The sequence below is a fragment of the Ustilago hordei genome, assembly GCF_900519145.1.
Source record: "Ustilago hordei strain Uho2 genome assembly, contig: UHO2_contig_04, whole genome shotgun sequence".
NCBI lineage: Eukaryota > Fungi > Basidiomycota > Ustilaginomycetes > Ustilaginales > Ustilaginaceae > Ustilago > Ustilago hordei.
The window spans coordinates 1,277,693-1,297,857 of record NW_024545261.1 but is presented as its reverse complement, the minus strand read 5'-3'; the positions used below and the strand labels follow the sequence as shown (position 1 = coordinate 1,297,857).

The window sequence follows — 20,165 nt, the reverse complement described above, 5'->3', positions numbered from 1 at the left end:
GAGTTGGTGTAGAACCAATCTTGTGCTGTGCAGTGGTATAGGGTGGCTTTCTTGAGGTCCTCGTCGAGTCATTTCCCAAGTCGTGCAGCATCATTCCAGATAGAATCCAGTTCCTTGCCCAGCCTGACAACATCACGATTGTACAGTCATATGGTGTGGATGCAGTCCTGCAGGCCTGCTCGTTTTACTGTGTCGTTCAATGTTAGTGCCTTTTTGAGCTTAGCGTATAGTGTACTACCAAGTTGGACATGTTCATCTGCACCCCTAATGGTGTATGTATCGATGTGGCTCTCTGGACTGTGGTTGCAGGAGGCATGGATAAGACCTACAAGTGCCTTGTCCAAGTCCTCGTCATACCCCTCACTTCCCAGTGCTATCTCGCCATACAGGATTTCCTTCGCATTGCATACTCATTGCAAACAGTCAATAAAAGTAGGCTCCCAGGTGTGCCAGTTGCTATCACTAAGTTTCTTAATATGGGCAATTGAGCTCAAAACATCCTTGGGGATCTTTTCCGTCTCTCCTTGTGGGGTTTGATTGCTAATGGTGACAAGACCCATTGCCTGTACTATTGCCTCCTCCACCATCAGTGCCGGGTTTGCTAACTGTAGAATTCTAACTACCTGCGTGAGCCAACCCTCCTCTCGACCATTGCCTGCAGCTGTGGCCACTTGATCATCATCTCTCTCATCCCTTCCAGTTTGCCCTGCTCTTGTCGCCAGTGGCATTATGCTGAGCATCGAACTCTTGATGTGTTGAATGTCATGGGTTCGAGCCCCACATTGGGAGCCAGTTGAAGTTTCGTGTGATTTATGATGATGATAAGAGAGAGAGAGAGAGAGCGAGAAGAGAAACAGAGTCTTTATATACAAAAGAAGAGTGGCAGAGAGCCACATCAACTGTGGAGCATAACAAAGCATTTGTCTGGAGTAGATTGTGACACATGTGGTCCATGCTCAGATGCTCAAGCCTTTTACTCGGCCGTAAGCACTACCTTCACCATCTCTATGCTTTGTGTGGCTTTTACCTACTTCAACTATTTTTGCTGCCTTTTCTTTCTTTGACAGCAGCGAGTCCACACACACCACACGACTGAGGCAAAATGGTCTCGGTTTCTGTTAAAGCGTGTTTGCTGGCGCCTGTTCGGCGTGTCTGGAAGGGCTGCACGTGGGGCCGATCTTGGACAGGCTTGAATTACAAGAGATCGGTCAGATCGGTTGCCAGCTTCACGATCTATTTACGGTAGAACAGCCAAATCTGGACCCGAATGCGAGTTCACAATCACTCAAAGTAGGTTGTCCACATATGCTGCACAGTCTGTCAAGCTTGGATCAGAAATGAGAAGATTGCATATTCATTACTGGTTTGGTCTGCGTTGACTGTCGCAAGGTCTCTTTTAGAGGTGTCCACGACCCTCCTCGTCGAGCGCCTTGCGAACAGCCTCGATCACCTTGGCATGTGTCTCTTTGTGCGATGCAACCACGCCGCGGTTCTCACGAAGCGTACGTCCAACACCAAAGTTGAGATCCTTGCCACGAATGTCCGAGACCTTTCCTCCGGCCTCTTCGACCAACAAGGCACCAGCAGCGTGGTCCCAGATCTTCTCCTGGTAGCTTCCATCACCAACAGGCAGACGCAAGTAGACATCGCCATCGCCTCTTGAGATGCTGGCGTACTTGGCCTGACTGTCCATCCTCACCGAAGGGGCAGTGATAGCGAGTAGCTCTGCGATACGAGCGTTGGTGCCGTGCGACGAGTGACCGGCTTCAACTGACTCGCAGAAGGAAGCTTCGGAGAGTGACTTGATCTGTCGCATTGAGATCTTTTGCTCTTGGCCATCCTGAATGGGTCGCTGGAACGCACCCTGACCTCGAACAGCGATGAAGAGAGTGCCGAGATCGCTTCGCTTTTCGCCTGCGCCAAACTCGCCCTCGTTTGGCTTGGCAGAAGAAGCATCGTGGGGAAGGTTGGGGCATCCCATCACACCGACCTGCAACACACCATCCACCATAAAGGCTAGGCAGACAGCATACTGGCCACCTCGAAGGAAACCCTTGGTACCGTCGATGGGATCAAGTGCCCAGCATCGACCCTTGTCGCCGCCCTCTGCGCTTCCCCTGTCGATAGCTGTGAGAAGTTCTTGTTCGGTGAGGTGACGATCTCCTAAAGCCTCGGAACTCGACTTGGACTGCGCAGCTTGCTCGACGGCAGGGCACTCTTTTGCCGAGTTTTTAAGAGCTTCGTTGGCTAGACTAAAGATTTGCTTGCGCAAAGCTTCCGACTCAGGCTTTTGCAAGTCCTTCGAGTCTTCCTCGCCAACGATGGGATCCTGAGGGAAGTGTGTTCCTAGGATAGCGTTGATCACTGCCTGTGCCGAGTAATCACCGACTGTGACGGGTGACTTGTCCTTCTTGGTGACTGTGTCGACAGTGACGAGGTTGCGAAAGACCTTATCAGTGAGCGCACAAGCACGCTCTACAGCCGAGATGGCCACCTTGCGCTCAAGGGCGTATTGTGTCGATGCAGAAGATGACATTATTAAAGAGCGATGTCGAAGAGTCGGAGAAAAGCTTTGAGGAAGATGCCTTGAGATCCGTCCGGCTAGGGTAGAAGAGGAGTAGTTCAGGGACATGCACTAATGGCCTCAGAAATGATGCCAAGCGGTTCTCTTGGTCGTAGGTTGAGAGAGTCAGAGAGAACAAGATGGAGAGAAAGAAGGTGGTACTGGATGAAATGTCTTTCAGGGTCTACGGACTGTGGCGATGACAGATGTTGCAAATTTCCGACCAGTCAGTCAACCAAGGCTGATCGAGCAGATCTTGGAAATGGGGCCCTTTTCGGAATTTTCCTGCATGTGTGCGCACGGACAGGAGCGGCAAAAAGCATCAAGAGGAACAGTGAGTGCATAAGTTACGATGAGGATGATGAAGCTGCGGGATCGCAGACTGCTTGGTACGAGGCACACATTGCCAGACATGTTGGCTCACGGCTCGAGGGTTTGTCAACAGCAGCATCTTTCTGGTGTAGCTTTGTGTAGTGTGCACCGAATAAGCCAAACCTATCCATCAAGCGCGATCGCCCCACAATGTTCAACACAAAAGCCGATCCGATCCAATCCAACGGACCTTCAAGTGAACCCTGGAGGCCGTTGATTGCCGGCATGGCGTTGTTTCAGTAAGCCGCCCGCCTCTTATCGAAAGCAGCCGAGACTCGACCTTGCCCAACTCCGCCGAGAGCTTCTTTCGCCGGCCTTTCATCGATCGTGGAAGGTGCTGTGGAATTATTAACGAGTCTTGATCAATCGATCAGGACTTCTCGGAGGATACTAACACTAGAGTCAAAGTGGAGTCGAGCTCGAGGCTTTCTGGACCAGCAGCGACGAGTCAACAGCGTTCTCTCCGTTTCCATGTGGGTGGGCCTTGAACTGGGGGGGAGAGCAGCGTAAGCGACGCTGCGAAGAATGTCTAACAGCCAAAGCGATCAGATAAGGAGACATGCATGGCCCCGAGAGCATTACAAGCGAGCTTCAAGGTTGGAAGACTCGAGTCATGTTTCATGTTGTTGGACGGAAAAGTGCGGATGCCGGATTAGCCTCCTGTGCGAATGTGTCACTTCCGCCACTTTGCAATCTTCTCTCCACCTTTTCAGAGTCAGATCTCCTCCACGGAGTTGTACCTTTTTTCTTTTTTCTTTTTTCTTTTTTCTTTTTTCTTTTTTCTTTTTTCTTTTTTTGTCCCGTAGCCGACGAGAATTAAATATTTGCCGAGAACGACAGACAAGTAAGGGACACTTCTCTCGACACAGAGACACGTCTTCAAGTCGCGCTTGGCGGATTCTTGTCCAAGTCGAGCTCGACCATAACGGTTCTGTTGCGCGCACATCTGCTTAGAGTGACGCAGAGATTTGTTCGAAGCTCTGAATCAAGGAGCGCGCTGGAACATGACTATCGCATAGCGCCGCCACGGTCACCATGTTTGAGCTGTTCACCTTGACCTCTCACATTTGCTCAAGATGATGAAGATATCTTGCTATGATAAGCGATTGAAAATAGCATGGTTGGGTTGCTACGGACACTTTGTACGTTCGCACGCCTGGTGGCAACACACGAGGACGGCTATTGCCCATGTGATGGCTCTAAGTTATGGCTGACTTCCATACGGAAGATGGTAGAAGGCTGCTTCTGTGCAGTTGCTGACATCTGCATTGCCACACATGCAAAAATTTCGTGCTCCACGGAGTTAATTTTTTTTTTGAACTGACGCAACCTTCCCTGCGCATGTTGTGAGTGACTCCTTTTTTTGACCTTACTCATCTTCTGGCAACTTTCCAGTCAAATGCCCGCCCTTAGCAATAGGCTTTAGCGTTCAAACGTTCTTTCAAGGACGATACTTGACCAAAAAAAATAATTCTATAGCCTGCCAATGCTGCAATGCTGCAATACTGCAATGCTGCAATACTGTCGGCGAAAGTCGAAGGTGGGACCTTCATCAAGCCCGAATCGACGGCCGAAGAAGAGCAACAGCCGGAAGAAAGAGAGAGAGAGAGAGAGAGAGAGAGAGAGAGAGACGAAGAACCTGGATAATTGACCGGAAAATCCTTATAAGGTGTAGACCCTGACGGGTTTCTTTTTATTTATTTTATAACCTCCACTTGCCCGCGGACCAAAAAGATAGCCAACCCTAGCCTGGACCCACACAAAATCGCCGCCACCGCACTCTTGATATAGTTAGCCCCACCGACTCCGGTCACTGTTTCGCTTTGTTCCCTTTCGCCGTTCCTTCACATCTACAACAACGACTTTTCGTCTGTCACAATCACAACTTGTTCTCTTGCTCCCACCACCATCAATCGCCAATCCATAACATCACATCATCTTTTCTTTTCGCCTTGACTACGCCCGCTTCCAACACCTCTCCGCTCAGCACGCACTTGGTTCACGCTCTTGCAGCCTTGACTCTTCCTTCTCACCTTTCCACCATCACCTCTCCATCTTCTCTCTCAAGATTCGATCCTTTCCACTCGACTCTTCTTCGTCTGCTTCCAACGCATCCATGACCACATTCACCTACTCCTCGACTGGCGTCGCCTCTTACGGCTCGCAACCTTCCATCGACGCCTACACCAAGTCGTTTGGTTCAACCGCTTCCAACCGCATCGGCGAGCTTCAGAACTTCCTTCTCGCAAGTGACTGGTCGTCGCTCTCCTCTCTCAGCCCTCCGACCGCTACCATCCAGGCATCCGCCGACGAAGCTACCGTCTGGTCATCCACCTCCACCATGTCTCAGGCACCTCTGTTTCCCTCATCGGTTGAGACTGTCAGGCCTCTGATCCAGAGCACCGCCGTCGCCACACCAGCCCCTGCTTTCGACGCTTCGTCGACCAACACCATTCCAACTCCTGTTGCTGCTCCTGCTGTCTACCTGCCCGAGTCGATGACACCTCCTCACCGCCAGTCCCTCGACACTTGCTATAGCGACTCGGTGGGCTCCCCCGACTCGGAGCGCGACTTCCTCACCTCACCCTCGATGTTTGACGATGCCGACTTCGAGTTTGACGCTGACACCCTCGCCAACAACTTCCCGCTCTTTGGTGGTGACCACTCCTACGAGGACGCTTCCGATGCTAACACTGACGACTCTGTCAACGCATTTGCCTCGAGCTTCGAGAATGTCAAGCTTGAAAGCACCCACCAGCCCGAGTCGCAGCAATCCGAGATGGATCTCGGCGCCAGCCAGTCCACCGTCATGCCTTCTCAGAGCCAGGTCAAGACCGAGGACGACAGATACGACTCGCCATCGACCCTCGAGGCTGCCTTCAAGTCTGAGGCTGACTTGACCAAGCTCGAGCCCAAGGACGAGCAAGACCTCTGGTCCGCCAACGAGCTTCAGCCCTACTTTAACGACGACGAGGCCAAGGCTGCTCTCTTGAGCACGCTTGCCAATGCTTTCGGCCCCAGCTTCGCTGAGCCGGTCAAGCAAGGCGTGCCCACCACTCCTGCCTCTGAATCAATCCACTACCAAGACAACCACCACCAGCAGACTTCCAAGGTCGGGCCCGTGCGTAGTTCCCGTGCCAGTCGCCAGCGCCGATCCTCGCCCACCAAAGCGTCAAACACTCCTTCGGCTTCCAATAGCCTGGAACCCTTCATCGACCCAGTCACCAAGGTTAAGAGCTGGCAGTGCACCGAGTGCGGCAAGTGGTTTGACCGCGCCTACAACCTCAAGACGCACCGATACACCCACGAGGATCCAGAGACTCGTGCGCGTCCTTTTATCTGTCCCGAGATAGACTGTCAGAAGCAGTTTGCTCGCAAGCATGACATGCAGCGGCACTTTGAGAACGTCCATCGCGGCGAATCAAGAAGAGTCAAAAGCGTCTCCAATAAACGGAGCCGCGCCGACGACTTGGGTTAAACCAGGTCCTTGGCTACCCAACTTATTTTGAAGATTCCTTTTGCAACAGTAAGTATCCTAGTTGCTAGCTGGAGCCGAACCAGCTACTTCTGGATTGTCTGTCATGTTCCTTACCTTCCTTTCATCTGCTTTTCGATTCTTCGGACGTCATCAGCCACTCCAACTTGCTATATACAGTCCGCTGTCCTCGCACGCGCATGACGCTCACCGTCATTCCCGTCCTCGACGTGATGGTTCCACTCTTATCTATCCTATGAGCGGGTCGCCGCTCTCACCACTGCGTCCTGGAACATTTCTTATCTCCCACGACGTCACGTCAGAGCGGTAGTTGTGCAGCGCCTATGCGCTCACTTGCCTTCACCTCTTTCAAGCATCAGCCTTGGGTCGCTCGCTCCCAAAGCCTACCACTAATCCCTACTACATGTGGCCCACCTTTCCCGCGTCGACCCCAGGTGATGCTTGAACACGCTACCCAGCATCTGCCTTCGCAATGCTTCCCTCGTGGACACGTTCGTCCTCTTCTGGCTCCTTGTCTACGCAATTGGAACGTGGTGATCTCGCCTTTGCGAGCTCTCATACCATTCCCTGTTCTTCTCGTAGCCCGCCTTATTCGTCGGCGCATAAAGATATTGTCGACGACGTTCTGTCCGATACATTGCGCCGGCCTTGGTAGCGATGTTGGCTCGCTCTCAATCCTTTCGGTCGCTGTGGTTCCTGGCTGTTCCTCAGCTGATTCGCACATCGCCGTCGAGTTCTAGCACTGAGACTCACATCCAATAACAGATGCCAGCCTCTGGTCTTATTGTCGATGTTCGAGCCAGTGTCCTCCCTCTCCAGTCCATCAGTCTCGACCCTCTTCGTGTCCTCCTTTTCGCCTCTTGTCCTGTTTCCTCTGCACTCCTGTCTCTGTTGAAGCAGCTGTGCTTTTGATCTTCTCCAACAGAGGATCGAATCGTTCACACCGTAGAAACGTTTCAAAAAAAAAAAAAAAAAAAAAAAAAAAAAAAAGAACTCATGCCTCTTCTCAGTTCGCCTCAATATCTATCTCACGTTTTCTCTTCACTATCTTTTCCCATTCCTGCGTCTGTCTCGTTCCCATTCGTGCTGACACTGCCGCACATACTGTACAGTCCCTTCCCGAAGTTTGGGGACAGGGTTCAGTAGACAATCATTCAACTCGTGTGGTAGCATACCTTCCATCTGCTTGGACGACTGATCTCTCATAAGTTTCAGACTGAGCAAAACACATAGTGAGCAAGCCCGAAAGAAGGGCTTTTGATTGCAGTGAGTCTCGGAGCCAACTAATACTTGAGTGGACCTCCATGCTTAGTAAGCACCTGCTCCACGCGATGCTCCATTGACTCGATCACAGGGTTGATATGTTCGAGCGAGATCTGGGTGTTCCACACTTCCTCTGTAGCTCTCGCAAGCTCATCCCGGGTGGTTTGGCGTGTGTTGATCACACTGAACTGTTAGTAATATGCAGCTGTTCGAACTACTGCAACATCTGCGGCCATAGAACCTTGAAAGCACCGCATCCCGTCCGATCTGCGAAGTTAAGCAAGGTATCGCCTAGTCAGTACTGCGGTGGGGGACCACGCGGGAATCCTAGGTGCTGCAGTTTCTTTTTTCTTTTTTCTTTTTTCTTTTTTCTTTTTTCTTTTTTCTTTTTTCTTTTTTCTTTTTTCTTTTTTCTTTTTGTGTTAGTATCAGTGGTCGGACAAGCAAATATATCGCGAGATTGGGTTAAGCGTTGTAAGGAGAGGAGATAAGGCTTGAGACCGCTCTGTCCGAATCACCGGTATCTGTACGAGCTTTAGATCCATCATCAATTCATCACCCTTCAACTCGTTCAACTGGTTCAAGGGTTCAGCGCAGTCTTTTGGGTATGACGGCAGAGGCGACACACGGGCAGAGTGAGAAATGACTACATGGGCATTGGTGGTGGTTTCTTGGTGCAGCAGCAGCAGAGCAGCTCCACTCGAAACGTGAACAATATTTTAATAATTTTTTTTTGTCTCGGAAATGAAGAAGCGGACCTTTAACGACGGTTTTTTTTCCTGTTGACCCTTTCGCTTCGCTTCTTCTATCCGACCTCTGAGCCTTGTACAACTTTGGTGGTACGCTCTCTTCTCCTCAATCACCTTCCGTCCTGCATCTTCCAACTCATTCCATAGACGCTACTCGAGGTGGAGAAAGCCAATTGCCAGTTCAAACAGGTTGCTTTCGCCAAGGCACAAGGTTTTTCCGTACACCTTCTCTTCCCTTTGCGTTGCGCAGAAAGCCTTCGACCTCCAGGCTGCCTCTCATCGTCGAACGGCATCAAGCAACATCGAACCTCTCTTTAGACCTCACATCGCAGCGCAAATCGAGCCTGACCGCACGTCTCCCGTAGAGTCACGAGCTCTACAGGCACACAGGACACCATGTCACAACCAATAGCGTCGACATCAAGTCGGCCCGTACCTTCACCTCCGCCAAGATCTCGCCGCAACTCTTCCTCTCAACCACCGAAAAAGTACCCCTTCTACCTCGGCGGAACTGCAGCTTCAATAGCAGCCCTTTTCACTCACCCGCTCGATCTCACAAAGACACGGATGCAAACTGCCTCCGCACGGAAAAACATGCTTTCACTCATGCTCAAGACGCTCAAGCAAGAAGGGCCGCGTGGGCTATATGTCGGCTTGTCGGCATCTTTGTTACGGCAAATGACATACAGTGTGACCCGTTTTGGAGCGTATGATCAGCTGAAGGAGATCATGCAGAAGAAGAATGGAGATGGAAAGGCGTTAGGACCGCTACAGATGGCGCTGTGTGCCTCTGCGGCCGGTGCGGCTGGTGGGTTGGCAGGTAACCCAGCTGATATCTTGTTGGTGCGAATGACGAGTGATGTCAACAAGAAGCCAGCGGACAGGTACAACTACCCCAATGCAATCAGTGGGCTCGTGAGGATGACAAAAGAGGAGGGTGTTGGGTCCTTGTTCCGCGGACTGGGGCCGAACACGGTACGAGCGGTGCTAATGAACGCTTCGCAACTTGCGACCTATGACGTTTTCAAGAACCTCCTCCTCGGATCAGGATACTTGTGCGAAGGTACTGCATTGCATTTCTCAGCGAGTTTCATGGCTGGAACAGTGGCTACGACCGTTTGCAGTCCTGCAGATGTTATCAAGAGTCGAGTCATGAACGCCGCTGGATCAGCAGATGGGATTCTCAAGACACTGAGGAAGGATCTGGGCAAGGAGGGGGTTGGCTTCTTCTTCAGAGGTTGGACACCGGCGTGGATGAGGTTAAGTCCGAACACGATTATTGTCTTTGTCGTGTTGGAGAAGTTGAGATTGCTGGTGGATTACACTAGGGCTGGTAAGGTGACAAAGGAGGAGGGTGAGGCGAACGTTCAGGTCAAGGCATAGACATCATATACATTCTAATCAATCAATCCTTTAAGCAACAATAGATTTTCATCCTACGTCCACTTAAGCCACGTATGCTGCAGTTCAATTGACTGTCATTGCACTGCTGCATCCGTCTTGTGCTGTGTATGTTTCAAGTGTGAAGAGGCAGAAGGATTGTGTTTGTGTCATTTGGAACAAATGTGAATCGGCGATCTGATCGGGCTCAGTCGGAAATTTTCTCTGAGCTCTCCACTTTTTGGCGTGCATCGGGAATCAGCAGTTGAATACTTCGTCGACACCTTCCAGAGAGCTTTCTTGTCGTAGCCACCATCACATTCTCAAAGTATCGCAAAAATGTCTAGTCAAGGATCTTATCTGTAAGTTCACATCAGCAGTGCACTACACATGACGATACGAAGAACCGCTCGGACGGAAAGGTCCCGTTTTCTGCCACCAGACGGAGAGGAAAGAGGAAGTTCCGCTTTGAATCGGAGAGGAAGAAGGCAAAAGCTTGACGGAAGACTGCTTCTATCGCCTCGCCTCGCCTCGAACACAACAACTTCGGCATCACATAGCTTTGCACGCATTAGCTTGACAAATCCTAAGTCCTTCCCGGCAGAAAGCGAAACGGAGCCTCCTGTTGGGCATAAAGTCTTCCCAGATCTTCACCTCCCTATCACAGCACTGAGGGTTAACTGACTCGATCCAACGATTACTTCGCTTCTCTGCAGCTCGGCACAAAAAGGCTTCCTCTCAAGCCCAGGAGGTCGCCCTGCCCCCAAGCAGTCCAACTTTTTGGTTCGATTCATCAACAACCAGATCTTGGCACCCGAACATCGGGCTGGCAACCTCTCCATCGTTTGGGGTCTGTCCGTCTTCACAGCCGGTATCATTGCCGCTCGCAAGTTCGGTGATTTGATCACACCTGTCTTCTAAACCCGTCCAAATGGTCAAAGTTGGAAGGCGGTAAGAACATCGAGGCCAGCCGGTATTCCCAGCTGAGGTTCGGGGGTCGGAAAGCAGCGTTTTGATTTCAGAGTCCGGAGCTTCAAGTATTCTCGACGATCAATTTCCCCCCTCCAACAGCATCCCAAAGCTTCTGCTTTACGCTTGTAACAACACTCATATATTGCAAAACACATCTCTTCAGAACCGCATCTCAGTCCCTTCTCTCGTCGCTTTGCTTCAGTGATGCTCAGCGACTCTCAGATAAACTTTTTAAACCTCACAGCAAGCGCAGACGAACAGGGACAAGGTCGAACGTAATTTAAAACAGATGCGAGAAATTTTGTTTGTGATGAGAGCGGGACATGGAATGCAATGCGAAAGCGAAGACAGCAGTACTTGATTCTGAGTTTTTGTGGCATGTTGACGAGGTTGCGAACAGAGGTAGCGTAAGTCAAGGTGAAGACTTACTTGCGAGCATTCTTACCTTTCTTCTTACCTTCACCCTTCTTTCCGTCCGCACTTTCACTGCCGCCGGTGCTCGGAAGCTGACCATCCTTCTTCAACACATCGTAAAGACTCTGTTGAGAAGACTCGCCAGCAGTTGCCTTCTCGGTGACCTGCTGAGTGACAACATCGATCTCCTTTGCCTGGGCCTGAGAGCCGTCCTCCGAGGGTCCTACGACAACTTTTGCGTGTCGAGGCTCGTCAGCAGGGCTGGTTTCGGCTTTGCGTTTGTGGTCCGCAGCCTCGGCGTCATCAGTGACGGGCTGGTCAGTGGTAGTCTCGTCTGCAGACTTCTGCTCGGCACGGTCGACGAGTGAGCCAGAGACTTTCTTCTTGGGCGATTGAGAGCCTTCAGCCTCGACACCGTTGATAGACTTAGGTTGAGACTGCGACTTGGGTGAGACAGATCCATTTTTGTCGTCATCCTTCTTTGCGGTGTTCTGCTCTGCAACCTCAGGCGTGGAAGCCTTGACTGGCGCAGCCTGAGCACGCTCGGAAAAGACAGAAGGATAGGGGATCTGCAGCTGATGGGGGAGAGCAAGGTTGAAAATCACGGTTGCGGTGCGAACGAGCTCCTCCACAGCCCTCAAGGGACCGTGCGAGACACGAGAGATGACATGTACGCTGTGCTGTCCGACATGCTCAGCTGCGTGAACACCAGCATCAAAGCCCTTGGCCAAACTAGGAGGCAGTCGAGGCTCTACTTTCTGACGATAGACGTCCGCAGCATCGCGGGCATATCGGTGCTCGACAGTTTCGACCTTGGAGTGTAGCCAGAAAGCCAGGTCGGACGCCCAGAGGAAGACCATTGTAAGTGTGGGCACCAACAAGAAATTGTAGAGATATCTGACAACGGGAAGTTTCTGAATGACCTGCTCGAGAGGCCATTCGTCCCTCCACTGAGTGCAGAAGAGCGAGTCTTTGGCGGTTTCCTCTGCATTGAAGGCGAGGATCACGTTGGTCGTCACAGCGAACTGGAAGAGGGGGAAGAAGATGGGTCGAAGGTGTCGAGTGGCCTTGACGACGGCAGTGGTCCGAGCGGCATCCCAGTGGATGTCTTGATCGGTAATCTTGGCGGCAGATCCAAAGTCGAGGGCATTGAGCAAGTAAGCAGAATGCTTGAGCTGACTAGCACCTGTGATCTTCAGACCACGGCCTTGGTATGTGCATCCTGAGGCAAAGTGGGCATTGATGGTCGAGTTGAATCGAACGGGGTCTCTTGAGAGCAGGTCTTTGACCACCTCTGCACACGAGCATAAGAGCCATGAGAGTAAAAGTCACAGTGTCAGCGTGTGATTGCTTGCCTTGTACGTGAAAAGTCAAGCTCTGCACTTACGCTTGATCTGTTGGTCGGCTTCCGAAGCATTCATTTTGGCGAAGAGGTTCCGGCAGATGTGAGAGAGAAAATCTTTGGAACAGGATCTCAGTGAGAGTGTGACACTGCTAGCTGTTGATGATGGAGGTAAGTAGAGACGTCGAGCCAACGTCGAGCTCCTTTGAAGGACGGTATGAAAAAGCGAACGGACCAGTAGTGACATTTGGACCAGACCAACACTTCTCTGACACTCACACTCACACTCAACTCTCTCTCACACACACACACACACACACACACAGACGGCTTGGGGTCTTGGCTAGGATTGCGGCCGCCACAAATCACACGTCAGGCCATGACACACAACGTACTAACCGAGAGACTCAGCCACGCAATCAGCTTCTGAGCGAGACTACTTTGAATGCTCCGAAAGCAAGACTTTAGAAGTGCAAGAAAACCTTAAAAGCCAGTCGGCTGAAAGGAAGCAGTGTCAAAGCAGTGTCGGAAAACCCGCTGCTGCACGCGGTGCATTTCACACGACTTCCTTCCGGAACACCCTCGTTTTCTGAGATCACATCGGCAAGCCTCAAGCCAGCGTGTGATGCGTTTGTGCACTATGTAGGCGGGGCTAGGCTTAGGGTTCAGTAAAGCTTAGTAAGGCAGAGAAAGGCAGTGCCAAGACGTCAATGCTACTAGCCTGGCCTCACTCAGCAAGGCAACCCAGCGTACAATGACGGAGGGGCTTAAATTTACCGTGCGCCCTATTTTGGAGCTGTCAGGGTTCAGTCAGAAATTTGCTTACAAAAAGACACAGGAAAATGAAAGCCACGAAAAGATGCCATCTCTGCACGGACATCAGTGGAAGCTGCAACTTCAGACCTCAGCAGCAAGCTCAAAATTGACAAGCACAGGGGCAACCGCAGTATCGATGGCCGAGAAGTTTCATTGCTGTTCTCTGAGGAGCATCAGGCGAGGTCGTTCACATCATCCACATCGGCATCGACGATGTTCGACGACGCGGGTATGTTGCATCCTTCTTTGCTGAGCGTAACATGTTCGTCTTGTCAGGCAACATCATTCCTCTGCTGCTTCTTCTCGGCCAAAGTCGGATATGTTGTCTCAACCTCTTTCAAATCACCGTAGCTGAACTCTTCGTCTGCAGCAGCTTGGGCAACTCTGCCACCACCACTGCCACCATCATACTCTGTGTCCTGAAGAATACCTCCCATTGCACGCTGTCTCGCCCACAGATCTTCTGCGACATCCAGGTTGCGACACTTGGCAATGTTGCGCAGAATCTGCATCTCGCGCTTGCCGTGGAGCTGTCGGCGCAAGCTTTGCGTCAAGAACGTCTCCAGTGTCTGAAGGGACCAATCTTTCGGTACCAGCTCGAGCACCTCTCGATTGTCGAGATGAAGCGCTTGCGTGTTGAGTAGATGAGCGGTAGCAATGCCGAACTTCTCTTCTGCACCGTTGGCCATGTACACCGAGAGCAATTGCTTGAGCAGCTCTTCCTTGCGCTGTGCTCCAGATAGACCGCGTTGCGACGCTGCCTTGGCATGCGCCTTGATGCGTTGTGTGTATGTCCGCCTGAGCATAGCAGCGAACGGTTGCAGAGCCTCATGATCTTCCGCAATCGACGAAGCAAGCATCGCTGATAAGACTTCCCCGTCTTGCGAGCAATATGCTTCTGCACTATTCGCGTCCCTAAGGGTGGTGGCAAGCAGCGAAAGGGCTTCGGCATCCCTTCCCAGCTTGCCGAGGATGATGGCCTTCTCGTAGCTGAGCTGCTCCAAGGGCGTAATCGTGTCCAGCAGCGTTTTGTAATCGAGAACGGTAGATCCTTGCAACAGCATGGCTAGCTTCAAACGATCCATATCTTTGGTAGAACCACTGCTTGCCAGTGCAAGATGCGCAAAGAACGACTCGGCGTAGGACCCGTTGGCGTAGTCACTGGCCACAGCATCCATCTTTCGACGATATTCGTGGTCCTGGAGGTGCACCCCAACACGACGGAGCAGCGCCGCTGCAAGCTCGCGATGCATCTGCTCGTCTTGTACTTTTGAGGTAGATAGCGCGACAACCTCAAGGTACTTGATGGCTGCATCGGCGTCGATGTCTCGCAGCTCTTCGATGGTCGCTTTCTGTGCATGAATAGCCTCCAGCTCCTCGGCCTTGGTTCGTGGTGTCAGCTTCTCTGTTGCTTCGGACGGTGACACTGTCGTCTGCTTTGTGAGGATACGGATACCGGCTTCAGAGTCCTTGCGTACAAGCCACCGCCCGTAGGTCGAAAGCAGATTCTGATCCTTCTGTTCATTGAGCACGGCAGCGACTTTCGCGATCGTAGCCTGACTGTCGACTGTTGTGTTCAGCGAATCGACCATGTCGCCATCGACGAGGCCTGTCCAGATCTTTAGCGCTCCCTCGACGTTGCCAATATGTTGGTGATGCTCCGCTAGTAGCCCCAGGAACTGCTTCTCCTCAAGCATATTTTCTATTAAAGCCGGCTCGCAAGCATGTCTCGAGCTCAAGAAAGCTGCAAGCTCATCCTTAAATGTGGCGCCATCATCTTGCAACACGCCGCGTCGTTCCACGATGAGTTGAAGATACGCAGAGTCTACGCGAGCGTCAACATTGGTCAGCATCTGCTCGTCCATGAATGAGCCGGCCCAGAACGGCGTATCTTTCCCCTCGACGCTGGCAGCAGCAGCAGCTGATCTAGCACGCCATTCCTCTAGAAGCGTGCGCAGCATCACATCGGCCCTCCGCACCAAGTCAGTCTTGAGTTGACCGAGCGTCTTATCCGTGTCGACCTGCAAAGGCGGTGAATAATTGAGAGTGAGGTTGGCAGCTATAAGACCTTCGATACTTTGCAGTGTACTCTGGTCTCGGTGCTTGAGCTTGCCGAGGCTCGACAGGACGAGTGCTGGCATGATGGCTTCCCTGCGTTGCTGTGACTTTGGGCGTAATGTCGGAAAGATTTCGAGGATCAATCGCGGATCCAGGTTCGCGTGACGCAGGGTCTGAGTTGCTGAAGAGAAGTCGGTGCGGTGAAGTAACTCGATGCCCAAGAGTGCGTGAGCTACTGATGATTCAAGTGAGGATCGCATGGTATCATAGCCGTCTCGTGGACTTGTCCTGCTCTGTCGGTACGTTTCCAAACTCTGCTGCAGGTTGCCAAGTCGACCTCGTTGAAGCTGTTGGTTCGTGTAACTCAAGAGCGGGTCCTGCTGGACAGCGGATGTCGAGTTCTTTCCGCAAAGGATGATCTGATGTCGTGGGGAAGAGGATTCAGTGGTCTTTTCCGAAGCACGATGCAAAGTCGGCACGTCCCAACTATCCAGCTCGGAGAGGGTCACTTTGAGGATGTCAAGATCGTCACTATCAGAGCTGGCTCCTCCTGCACCAGCAAAGGCAGAAGCTTGGGTGGAAGATGAAGGGCCCTGAATTGACTGCAGGAAGCGCGGATCCAAGCCAGGAGGAAGTTGCAGTGTCTGGATCTTGTCGACGGAATCCGCTCTGAGACCGTGTACTTCGACTGTGTCGTTTCGCAGCAATGAGACGAGATGCTTGCCATCAAAAGTGACAGAGCGCGGATGGGAGGGCCATTCGAGCAGCTTTGGTGCTGGCTCGCCAGATGGCTTGACAAATACACCTAAAGTGATGGAGCCGCTGTGGGACGTGACCAAGAATTCGCACTTTGCAGGTGCTGAGGAAGACCCGGAGCGTTCGAGAGTAGGCGATGGATTGCCTTGCTTGTTGCTGAAAGGAAGCACAGGAACAGTGACGATGCTGGGCCGGACTTGGGCTGAGGGTGACTCGCCGGTCTGGCTGATGGGTAGATATAGCTGCGTGATGTTGCCCGAGGAGAGGTTGACGAGGCTGTATTCGGTTGCGTTCGCTATACAGAGGGTATCGGCGAAGCGACGAGCAAAGATGGCGCCTCCAGGGAGTGGGATGTCCTTGACAGTGGCCCACAAGAGTTCAGAACGACCTTCGGCACCAATTTTGCCGAGGATGATGTTCTTCCTTCGAACCAAGCAGATGCTGATCATCCCTGCGGCATCCGTTCCCGTTCCATGTTCTGCCTCTTCATCATCGATCACTATTGTGCTAACTGCCCTTGTCGAGGGCAAGCTTCGTATTGGCGTCCAATTGGGGAGAGAGTAGAAGCTGACAACTCCCTCGCAGAGGACAGCAGCAGCTTTGAAGGGCCGAAGCAGCACGATTTTTTCAATTGGCTTGGCATTGTTGGATATAGAGCGACTAGACTTGTGAATATACGTCGGTGACTGAGATTTCGAAGGGGAAGCTGCCGCGCTTCTACTGGCCGTGGGACGATGCGTAATTTGAAATGAGTGGATCAGACCGTCGGACGTACCAATGTAGAGGAAGGAGCCATCACTTTCGGCGCAACGAATGGAGCGTTGCGCATTCTGCTGAATCGCAGCAGGGGACTCTGGGTTAAGAGCTTCGAGGTGATCGCCGTCTGGTAGAGTCGGGAACAGTAGCGGAGTCAAAACGTACTGAGGCACTGCCAACGATCCCTGCGATCGATCCATGGCCGGCAGCAATCGCTTTCCCCACACTGCTGCAAGTGAGAATCAGATGTCGAAGGACCGGGCCTGATTGGGACGAGGCATCCGCATCCATGCACCCTGAATTAAGTCACTTGTTGTCGTTGAGAGGAGCAAGTTGAAGGTGAACGTGAGTAAGAGGTTAAGAAGGCAACGCAAAGGCCAATAGCTATGGAAGATTAGCTGTCTCGGATCTCGGGTGCTTTGGCGATAAAGGGTCCTAGCTCAGCCCCGATTCTCAGGGTCGCCAAGCTTGAGCGATTTGGCAGCTCGGATCGGGCTGACGCTGCGGGGCTGCAACGAAACACACAGGCAATGAGCCAGAGACGCGTTGCCCGCTCGAATTTAACTCCACGGCGACTGTCTAAGCGCAGCGGTGGAGCCTGAGACTTTCTGTGTGAGCGTGGACAGCCAAGATGCCAGGCTCAAGTTGAGCCCTGAAGACCGTAGTCCAACCAGATGCCGTTTCGCTGTTGCCATCATCTACCATCCCGTCTAATCTCCATCAACAGCAGAGCAGCACCCTTGACATCAAACTGCCGCAAAGAAAGAGCCAGCTGCAAACTGGCCGAACCCCGCAAAGCTCTACCGAGCCAACGAAGGAAACGGACCTCACGACGCTCTTGGCATCCTACCTCTGTCCCTCCAGCACAGCCCAATTGTCACTAAGAAGTGACGCTCAGCGTCATCAAGATGGCGAACTCGGACTTTTTGAATGTAAGCTGATCCATGTCTCCCCTTGACGTCCTACGACTCGCATCAGCAGTACTAACTCCTAAGCTCTCAAAATGCCATTTCGTCTCCTTGTCGTTGCAGAAAGCGATCGAGATTGTGCAAAAGGCGATCGACGAAGATGTCAAGCAAAACTACCAAGAGGCTTACAAACTCTATCAGAACAGTCTTGACTACTTTATGATGGCCATGAAGTGTAAGTCCACTCTTCCAATCATCTGCAGCCGTTGCGTTTGCGTACATTGACCTGATTCCTTGTCATCCACTCTCCTTGCTATATACAGATGAGAAGAATGACAAACTCAAGGACCTCATCCGCAAAAAGTTCACAGAATATCTCGATCGTGCCGAAAAGCTTAAGGAGCATCTCGCGAAGAGTAACGAGGATCGCAGCAGGGCGGCTGTTGGCGCCAACGGTGCCGAGAAGGGCGTCGGAGGTAGCACGGGTGGCAAGAAGGACGGAGAAGACGACGACATTGATCCAGAGACCAAGAAGCTTCGAGCAGGCTTGTCAAGTGCCGTCCTCTCAGAAACACCCAATGTACGATGGGATGATGTCGCTGGTCTGCACACAGCAAAGGAGGCGCTCAAAGAAGCCGTCATCCTCCCCATCAAGTTCCCACAGATGTTCACCGGCAAGCGAACACCGTGGCGCGGTATCCTCATGTATGGACCTCCAGGAACCGGTAAATCTTTCCTCGCCAAAGCCGTCGCCACCGAAGCCAAGTCGACCTTTTTCAGTGTCTCCAGTTCGGATTTGGTCAGCAAATGGATGGGAGAGTCAGAACGTTTGGTGAAACAGCTCTTCCAGATGGCCCGTGAGGCCAAGCCATCCATCATTTTCATCGACGAAGTCGACTCGTTAACTGGTACAAGAGGAGAAGGAGAGTCCGAGGCTTCCAGGAGAATCAAGACCGAGTTCTTGGTGCAGATGAACGGTGTCGGCAACGACGAGACAGGTGTTCTGGTGCTTGGTGCCACCAACATCCCGTGGGCGCTCGATCTGGCTATCAAGCGTCGATTCGAAAAGCGTATCTACATCCCGCTGCCCGATATCGAGGCGAGGAAGCGAATGTTTGAACTCAATGTCGGCGAGACTCCCTGCTCATTGGACAGCAAAGACTATCGCAAGCTAGCAGAGCTGACCGAAGGTTACTCAGGATCGGATATCAGCGTCCTGGTGCGAGATGCGCTCATGCAGCCAGTCCGTAAGGTGACGGGCGCGACACACTTCAAGAAGGTTATGGCACCTGCCAAACGCAAGAAGCAGCAGGAAAAGGCCAAGAACGGCTCGGTCGACACAGGTGCACACGGCGATGCTGCTCAACAGGATGGTGACGAAGCAGCAGTCGAGGACGAGGTGCAGGAGATGAAAGAATATTTGACGCCCTGCTCCCCAGGAAATCCCGATGCCATAGAGATGACCTGGGACGACATTGAAGGAGAGCAACTGCTGGAACCCAAGCTGGTGATGAACGACTTCTTGCGAGCCATCCAGGCCGTGAGACCGACCGTCACAAAAGCCGATAGTGAGTCCATTGCCATCCGCAGACATGCAAAGCCGCTTTCCGCTGATCCGAGATCAAATGCTGACAACCATCTACTTTCTCTTTCTGCCACTTCTCTTCCGTCCTGCCCATGTTCTTCCCGTCACCTCTGCAGTCGAGAAGCACATCGAGTTCACCAACGAGGCCGGCCTCGAGTAAACAAGCGTGTCGCCAGACGCTTGTGCGTCAATGAGCTGCGAACGCAAGTCTATTGCAACAACACTCCTTGCAACTGCTCGAGATCAGTTTACCAGCATGCCTCCTCTTTGTATTTGTTTCCCTTATTCTCACTGCTGACGCCAGCAGAGTCACTTCTTCTCAAGCTTCCTGACTGGCTCTCTTGTTCTCTCCATGTACCAGATGTATTCTAGCGATGTAATTCCGGGTGTGAGAGTCCGCGAATGGAGCTCCTAGGCTTGCAAGTGCGAGACGATCGGGATCGGGAATTTGAGAAGAAAGTAGTCCACGCTTCACAGCTTGGTTGCTCGGCCAAATTTGAACAGCGTGTCGGCAGACCAAATTCCAAAAATTGAGCCCAGGAAGCTGAGAGAAGGCATGTGACACCAAATAACACGCTGCATCGATCTTCTTTTTCGAGACCGATATCTCGTCCTACGCACAGTTCAACCACGACCTTACCTTTTGCATGCTACAACAGCGGCTTTTTGGCTTCGAAGATATCGAGCTTGACTCTACGCCAAACAGTCATTGCTGCTGAGCCGATCTGCAGTCAT

At 52.1% G+C, this 20,165-nt stretch overlaps 7 protein-coding genes and 1 non-coding gene across 8 annotated transcripts; 5 read left to right on the top strand and 3 right to left on the bottom strand.

Annotated features, from left to right (window-relative positions):
- Positions 1-1,396: 1,396 nt before the first annotated feature.
- Positions 1,397-2,536, bottom strand: UHO2_02773 (putative MET22 - protein ser/thr phosphatase; the record flags this gene model as incomplete). Its single annotated transcript, XM_041555561.1, has 1 exon — positions 1,397-2,536. One exon carries the CDS (start codon positions 2,534-2,536, stop codon positions 1,397-1,399), a length of 1,140 nt encoding a protein of 379 aa, XP_041411495.1.
- Positions 2,537-5,051: 2,515 nt separating this feature from the next.
- On the top strand, positions 5,052-6,413 carry UHO2_02772 (uncharacterized protein; the record flags this gene model as incomplete). Its single annotated transcript, XM_041555560.1, has 1 exon — positions 5,052-6,413. The coding sequence occupies one exon, from the start codon at positions 5,052-5,054 to the stop codon at positions 6,411-6,413; it is 1,362 nt and encodes a 453-aa protein (XP_041411494.1).
- A 1,509-nt stretch (positions 6,414-7,922) lies between these two features.
- UHO2_10190 lies at positions 7,923-8,037 on the top strand. The gene has a single exon (XR_005960698.1). It is a non-coding gene; the product is annotated as a ribosomal RNA (ribosomal RNA).
- Positions 8,038-8,839: 802 nt separating this feature from the next.
- UHO2_02771 (putative DIC1 - Mitochondrial dicarboxylate carrier protein) lies at positions 8,840-9,826 on the top strand (the record flags this gene model as incomplete). Its single annotated transcript, XM_041555559.1, has 1 exon — positions 8,840-9,826. The coding sequence occupies one exon, from the start codon at positions 8,840-8,842 to the stop codon at positions 9,824-9,826; it is 987 nt and encodes a 328-aa protein (XP_041411493.1).
- A 336-nt stretch (positions 9,827-10,162) lies between these two features.
- On the top strand, positions 10,163-10,744 carry UHO2_02770 (uncharacterized protein; the record flags this gene model as incomplete). The annotated part of the gene is made up of 2 exons (XM_041555558.1): positions 10,163-10,185; positions 10,540-10,744. 2 exons carry the CDS (start codon positions 10,163-10,165, stop codon positions 10,742-10,744), a joined length of 228 nt encoding a protein of 75 aa, XP_041411492.1.
- Positions 10,745-11,220: 476 nt separating this feature from the next.
- Positions 11,221-12,630, bottom strand: UHO2_02769 (uncharacterized protein; the record flags this gene model as incomplete). Its single annotated transcript, XM_041555557.1, has 2 exons — positions 11,221-12,503; positions 12,597-12,630. 2 exons carry the CDS (start codon positions 12,628-12,630, stop codon positions 11,221-11,223), a joined length of 1,317 nt encoding a protein of 438 aa, XP_041411491.1.
- Positions 12,631-13,639: 1,009 nt separating this feature from the next.
- Positions 13,640-17,137, bottom strand: UHO2_02768 (uncharacterized protein; the record flags this gene model as incomplete). Its single annotated transcript, XM_041555556.1, has 1 exon — positions 13,640-17,137. The coding sequence occupies one exon, from the start codon at positions 17,135-17,137 to the stop codon at positions 13,640-13,642; it is 3,498 nt and encodes a 1,165-aa protein (XP_041411490.1).
- Positions 17,138-17,845: 708 nt separating this feature from the next.
- Positions 17,846-19,590, top strand: UHO2_02767 (putative VPS4 - vacuolar sorting protein; the record flags this gene model as incomplete). The annotated part of the gene is made up of 4 exons (XM_041555555.1): positions 17,846-17,869; positions 17,969-18,080; positions 18,169-19,413; positions 19,547-19,590. The coding sequence occupies 4 exons, from the start codon at positions 17,846-17,848 to the stop codon at positions 19,588-19,590; spliced, it is 1,425 nt and encodes a 474-aa protein (XP_041411489.1).
- Positions 19,591-20,165: the final 575 nt, after the last annotated feature.